General features: G+C 36.8%; 2 protein-coding genes across 2 annotated transcripts; one reads left to right on the forward strand and one right to left on the reverse strand.

Annotated features, from left to right (window-relative positions):
- Positions 1-62: 62 nt before the first annotated feature.
- LOC114578625 lies at positions 63-1327 on the forward strand (the record flags this gene model as incomplete). Its single annotated transcript, XM_028691985.1, has 2 exons — positions 63-290; positions 590-1327. Coding segments are annotated over 2 exons (966 nt in total), but the record flags the coding sequence as incomplete, so codon positions are not given.
- Positions 1328-2862: 1535 nt separating this feature from the next.
- On the reverse strand, positions 2863-6939 carry LOC110109550 (heat shock protein 81-1). Its single transcript, XM_020840660.2, has 3 exons — positions 6725-6939; positions 6208-6630; positions 2863-4606 (listed from the first exon to the last, which is right to left on the reverse strand). The coding sequence occupies exons 1-3, from the start codon at positions 6848-6850 to the stop codon at positions 3056-3058; spliced, it is 2100 nt and encodes a 699-aa protein (XP_020696319.1). The 5' UTR covers positions 6851-6939; the 3' UTR covers positions 2863-3055.
- Positions 6940-7201: the final 262 nt, after the last annotated feature.

The following is a 7201-nucleotide window of genomic DNA, read 5'->3' on the forward strand; positions in this document are numbered from 1 at the left end:
CCCCCCCCTCAAATATATTTTTTGCCCTAATCAAACCAATTTCTCCCAAATATCCCGCACAGCCGCCCCTTTTATCTCTTGCGACTGGCGAGCGACGGAGCGACCGAGCCAGAGAGGAGAGACTACCTTCAGGCTTCAATGGCGACGAATCTGCTTTCTCTTTCCTCTTCGACGCCGACGGCAGACGGACACGGACTACAGGCGGCACCGCGGCAGTGGCACTCGCCACTCGGCTCCTTCTCTTCGACGCCGACGGACTCGCAGACTCGCAGTCTTGCTTGCACAGTCAGGTATTCCACATTTCCACAGTCATTTTGCTCCGTCTTGATCTTGCCGTGGTTTGGTTGGAGAAATAAGAAAGGAGTGGTAGAATCCAAGTTACAGCTAAATTTTTTTTTTTCTTGTTTCTTGCTCAGTTGCTCCGTCTTGATCTTGCCTACACTAACAGCTAAATTTTTTTTTCCCGTTTCTTACTCCGTCTTGATCTTGCCTAAAGTTACAGCTAAATTTTTTTTTCCTGTTTCTTGCTCCGTCTTGATCTTGCCTACATTTACAGCTATTTTTTTTTCCTATATTGAATGCAATGAAGTTAGTGCAAATCTCTAAACAACAATTACAGATGATGAGAGATAATGGATGGAATTCATTACTGGAAGAAGTATCTCGTTTTTGCAATGTTTTTGAAGTTGATGTTCCTGTTATGAGTTCTACATTTAAAGCTCGTCGACGATCAGCACGCAGAATTGATGACGTGACAAATTTGCATCATTATCGTGTGGAATTCTTTTACACTATCATTGATATGCAACTTCAAGAGCTGAATAATAGATTTTCTGAAACTAGTACTGAATTGCTTCTTTGTATGTCATGTCTAAATCCAAGTAACTCATTCTCTGCTTATAATAAGGAGAAATTAATTCGGCTTGCAGAACTATATTCAGACGATTTTTCTATAGTTGAACTTGTGGCTTTAGAGCACCAGCTATCGACATACATTCTTGATATGCGTACAAGCGAGGAGTTCTCATCTTTGGAGAGCATTGCTGATCTAGCAAAACAATTTGTTAAGGTTAAAAAAGATATCGTGTACCCCTTAGTTCACCGGCTTCTTGTTTTAGCATTAACTTTGCCTGTTGCCACCGCTACAGTGGAGAGAGCATTTTCAGCAATGAAAATTGTTAAACATAGGTTACGCAGTAAAATGGGTGATGATTGGCTCAACGACTGCCTGGTGCTATTTATTGAGAAAGAAATATTTGATTTGGTTCCAAATGAAGTTGTAATACAACATTATCAGAAGATGCAAAATAGAATGCAAGGCTTATAATTTTTATTGCAATATAATATCTTGTTTGAATTTTGTTATAAATATATTTTTTTATCTTTTTGTAATTTTCCCCCCCCCCCCCTAAGAATTAAGATTGGTTCCACCCCTGTATATAAAAGTTCCTGCAAAACACCACTACATTGCACAATAAGCTGCATTAACACATTACATATTAGCTTGCAAACGAACCGAGCCGAGTATGTGAGTGTTCATGTTTGTGTTCATTTAATATTAGCTTGTTCAAGTTTGGTTCATGTTTGTTCGAGCTTTAGCGTTTGTGTTCATATTTGGTTCATTTAAATTAAAGAGTGATCATGTTCGGTTCATGTTTAATTCATGTTCATTTGTTTAGTGTTTATCAAGCTTGTTCGTGAACATATTTAACCTATTTTTTTAACTATCAAACAAACATGGTCATAAACATATCTATGAATAAACATATTTATAATAAAAACAATTGTATATGTAACAATGGTTATGATTATTTATATTTATTAATTATATAGTCAAATATTAATTATTTTTATCGAGCTTATTCACGAATTCAAAATCAAGCATGAATCAAGCTTATTCATGAGTTCAAAATCGAACACGAATCGAGTTTCAATGTCGAGCTTTTTCACGAACTTCAAATGATGTTGTTCACGAACATAAATGAGTTGAACGCATTAATGTTCAAATTTGTTTATTTAAGAATCAAGTATTTAAAATATTGTTCAAGTTTGTTTGTTTAATTAATTAAACAATAGCAAACGAGCTTTAATCAAACCGAACAACGAGTAGCTTTGGTTCGCTTGCAGCCCTAGCTTTAATGAGGATGGGGAAGAAAGCATATTTCCAAGCAAATATATATAGCACTACATATCTTTAGTACTTCCTAAACAATATACAGACGTGTTCGGAGTTATGTTTTAGTTGGGTAACACTTAAAAGTTAAACTCAAACTCATGTGAAAAGTGTTATCAGTCCATATAAAATTCATACCTTAAACATAACATTAATTATTTGGTTACTTCTAAAGCTTCTTCATTCTTATTTTAAAGTTTATAAATTTATTTTACAAATATTGATGAAACTTAAATTCTAATTAATCTTTAAATTATTTGCCAAAAATTTAAATTTCGTCAGATAAAATTAGATGAAAATGATTTTATTAGATATACATCAGATAAAACTAATAAAATCAATTTAGTGAATGTTGATCAAAAGTCCATTCCATTACTAAAGGCCATAAGATTTCGCACATTTAGCCAATGCAATGTGCCAACTACGGCTAAATGTATCTGCTCCTTTCTTAATAAAACTTAAAACTTGCTCCTCCTAATTTCCAAATACAACATGCCCAACTTAAGAAATTTTCCCTAAATTAAATTGATCCCTTGTAAAAACATTATCTACCAAATGAAGAGAGTTAAATCTTTTTTTTTTTTTGGGGGGGAGGGGAATTAAGAGAGTTAAATCTTTCTCAAATAACAGGAAACTTCCTCGTGAGACTAAATAAAAAATAAAATGAAAAAAGGGAAAAAAGACGATGATTAATAACAGTAAGAAATTAAGTTGCTAGATATGCTATATAAGTACTGCAAAATAACACGTCTCAATGAAGACCAAAAAACACAAAATAAAGTGTCCAGGATGAATGATAAAAAGAGTAGGTCTAAAAGTTCAACTTGCTGAAACTAAAAGACAAAAACCGTAACGGATAAAAAGAACTCAATTGCCTTCGCCTTAATCAACCTCCTCCATCTTGCTTCCCTCAGCATCCTCTTCAAGAGCTGGCATGTCAGTATCTGCATCTCCAGCTGCTTCCTCCTCGTCAATGCTGAGACCCAACTTCAACATCCTGTGAATCCTATTGCCGAAAGTGTTGGGATCATCAAGACTGAAGCCAGAGGTAAGAAGTGCAGTTTCAAACAGCAAGAGCACAAGGTCCTTGACAGACTTGTCATTCTTGTCTGCATCTGCCCTTTTCCTGAGTTCCTCCATTATAGGATTCTCGGGGTTAATCTCCATGGTCTTCTTGCTCGACATGTAGCCAGACATGTTCGAGTCTCTGAGAGCCTGCGCCTTCATGATCCTCTCCATGTTTGCAGTCCATCCATACTCACCGGTGACCAGGCAGCAGGGAGAATCAACAACACGGTCGGAGACCACGACCTTCTCAACCTTGTCACCTAGAACATCCTTAATGACCTTGCACAGACCCTCGAACTTCTGCTTCAGGTCTTCCTTCTTCTTCTTCTCATCCTCTGTTTCATCAAGTTTCAATCCCTCTTTTGTTGCAGAGATCAATTTCTTCCCCTCAAATTCCTTCAACTGGCCGACAGCATACTCATCAATGGCATCAACCATGTAGAGGACTTCATAGCCCTTCTTCTTCAGCTTCTCGAGGAATGGAGAGTTTTCAACAGCCTTCTTGCTCTCACCGGTGATATAGTAGATATCATTCTGCCCTTCCTTCATCCTGGTTACGTAGTCCTTCAGGCTGGTTAACTCATCTCCACTTTTGGTAGAGTGGAACCTCAACAGTTCTGCAATCTTGGTTCTGTTCTGAGAATCTTCATGAATGCCAAGCTTGAGGTTCTTTGAGAAGGCCTCATAAAATTTGTTATAGTCTTCCTTGTTTTCAGCAATTTCAAAGAACAGATCAATGCACTTCTTCACCAGATTCTTGCGGATGACCTTAAGGATCTTGTTTTGCTGCAGAGTTTCTCTTGAGATGTTCAGAGGAAGGTCCTCAGAGTCAACAATACCCTTAACAAAGCTCAAATATTCTGGAATCAATTCCTCACAGTTGTCCATGATAAAAACCCGACGGACATACAGTTTGATGTTGTTGAGCTTCTTCCGGGTATCAAAGAGGTCGAAGGGCGCTCTCTTAGGAACAAAGAGAACAGCTTTAAACTCCAGCTGACCCTCAACAGAGAAATGCTTAACAGCAAGATGCTCCTCCCAGTCATTGGTGAGGCTCTTATAGAAAGCTGCATACTCTTCCTTGGTAATTTCTTCAGGCTTCCTCATCCAGATAGGTTTCTGCTTGTTCACCAGTTGCCACTCATGGGAAACCTCCTTGATCTTCTTCTTTTTCTTCTCTTTCTCTTCCTTCTCTTCATCAATATCCTCAACCTTACCTTCCTCATCTTTCTTATCTTCCTCATCCTCATCATCAGAAATCTCCTTCTCAGTTGTCTTTTCAGTCCAGAGAGAAATGGGATAGCTTATAAATTCAGAATGCTTTTTTATTAGATCCTTCAATCGGCGCTCTTCAAGGTAATCAAGCTGGCATAAGTAGGATAAAAACAAGACTTGATTAACTGAATGAATAAACAAAAAGAACAATCAGACGCATAAAATGCAGTTACTCGTAAGACCAATCCAATGGCTGAAGAAAAAAATATGAAGCAAGCAAGAGTAACACCAGAAATCAAATAAAAAATGCCTATAAATTATCATTTATGACATTTAATAAAAACAAGAAATGCCAAAAACACTAAAAAAAAAAGTAAAAAAGATATAGTAGAAAAAAATGAATTAGACAAGAAAACTTCTTAACGATTGAAGCATAGAATACCTTCACTACACTTCCAACAACCATATTACCTATACTAGTGTGTTCCTTAGTGGCATTGATGAACACTTCAACGCAAAGGATGCAGCTCAAAGGGAAGATACGACGTTTGTGTTTTAATTGTTAAACAATTTGGCATTAGTTGTGTTCAGCAGCATGATTTCAACTTATAAATGTGAGAGAGAAGAAATCTAGACTAGAGAGGACAACAAAAGAAAATATATTGTATTAACAGCAATCAAAGACATGTTTTGGTATAAAAGGGGTTAAAAAAATAAAAAAACGGAGTTCAAAAGAAAAAGAGGCAGTTCTACAGTACTGCAAACCAAGTGCACTGAATCATTATAATTGTTTGTATGCTATGAGTGCCTAATATTGAAAATGACACCCAAATCCCCAGCATTGTCACACATTCAAGTGAAATTAAATAAATCAGACATGCAGAGACGTAATTTTGCTGTATGTATGCAAATCCCTCATATAAAAACATCTAAACATTATCTTAAAGACAAGCAAATTATTAAAAAACCAAAAATCTGACAGGAAAAGCAAGCAGTACAGGAAATATCTGCAGCAAATCAAATCAGTAATCGCTTCAATTTTAAAAACAAACAATGATCAGACATTGCAAATTTAACAATTAACGTCTATTCGTAAGATAACCATTTAATCCTTGTTAATAAGGACGTGTTGAAGACCCTGGTAAGATCATACTTTGGAACTACACGTTAAAGAAATGCTAGAAGAACAAGTATTCAAACATCAAGTAACATTTGCTTCTAAATTAAATGATAAAGCAAATAGATAGATGACAATCAAATATTCCATCAATCAACTAGGGAACAGGAAATTATAATACATCATCATGCTAATTTCAAAGCCTCATTGATCATCAAATCAGTCAAAATCTGCAAAGTAACAACTAGTTACCGAACCACATTAAAAACGTTATTATAAGTCTTCAGTAAACTCAAGAAATCAAATTACCGTAAAAAAACATTAATATCTGTATACTGGACGTGTTTCTTGTTTCGTCTGAGATACGAACCAAAAACCAAAAAGACAATGTCACAAATTAGGCTTTAACATACCAGTCATGACCTCTGGGACGCTCAAAAGCCAGTTAGTCGAAATTAATTCTAAGGAAAACCACTTTCAAGTCTTTTAATACTAGCGCATGAAGCAGTCAATAATAAATCCCTACATCCTAAAAGTTGTTGCACAAACTACAGACACTCTATGACGTAGACACGTAGTTATGCAAATTTAATTCAAACATATATAGATAAAGAATAGGTAAAAATATCTTTACCTGGTCATCCTTGAGAAAAAGGGTGATCTTGGTTCCCCTTCCAAGATTCTCCCCGGATGTATCCCTAGTAACAGTGAAAGAACCTCCAGCCTGCGATTCCCACACATACTGCTCATCATCGTTGTGCTTGGTTGTAACGACGACCCTCTCAGCAACAAGGTAAGCTGAATAGAACCCGACACCAAACTGACCAATCATGCTAACATCAGCTCCAGCAGCCAGCGCCTCCATGAACTCCTTTGTGCCGGAACGCGCGATGGTGCCAAGGTTGTTGACAAGATCAGATTTGGTCATGCCAATTCCGCTATCAATGATCGAGAGCGTATTTGTAGCCTTATCAGGAACGATATGAATGAATAGCTCCGGCTGGGCATCCAGCTTGCTCTTGTCCGTGAGACTCTCAAATCTGATCTTGTCCAACGCCTACCAAATATCAATAGAAACAGACCATGAAATTCATGAATCATGTACAAACGACAAGGTTGTATGGTAAAAAGACAGAAACACAGCGACTTACATCAGATGAGTTGCTAATAAGCTCACGAAGAAAGATCTCCTTGTTAGAATAGAAAGTGTTGATTATAAGGCTAAGTAGCTGATTGATCTCAGCCTGGAAGGCAAAGGTCTCGCTTTCCGTTGCCATGGCTACTTCGTCGTTGACAACAATGCAAAAAGAAAAAGAAATGTAAGCAGTGGATCGGGAGATTGGAGCGAAAACTGCGGTGGCTAGGGTTTGGGGGAGTTGGTTCTTTAAATAGTGGAAATGGAGAGGTTCTAGAGTATTCTGAAAACCGGATCCGGCGAAAGCGTGGGACCTATCGTTATTTTGCAATAAATTTTTTTATTTCTGTTTGGTTTTAGAAATTTCTAGACCATGAGATTAATTAACATGGCGGTGGATAATATATTACTGGGAGGGTCGACAATTATATTTTATATTGATTCAAATTTAAAATAAGTTAAATTAATTTAAGAGATTTTTAATAAATTTAAG

The sequence above is a fragment of the Dendrobium catenatum genome, unplaced genomic scaffold (genome assembly GCF_001605985.2).
Source record: "Dendrobium catenatum unplaced genomic scaffold, ASM160598v2 original_scaffold_97798, whole genome shotgun sequence".
In the NCBI taxonomy this organism is placed as follows: Eukaryota; Viridiplantae; Streptophyta; class Magnoliopsida; order Asparagales; family Orchidaceae; genus Dendrobium; species Dendrobium catenatum.

Bases quoted from the DNA above. Each gene is read 5' to 3' on its own strand.
- LOC110109550 (XM_020840660.2), bottom strand. From the start codon at position 6,850: ATGGCAACGGAAAGCGAGACCTTTGCCTTCCAGGCTGAGATCAATCAG. The intron at 6,631-6,724 runs GTAAGTCGCTGT...GATATTTGGTAG, and splicing joins TTATTAGCAACTCATCTGAT to GCGTTGGACAAGATCAGATT. The intron at 4,607-6,207 runs GTAAAGATATTT...TACTTATGCCAG, and splicing joins TTTTTCTCAAGGATGACCAG to CTTGATTACCTTGAAGAGCG.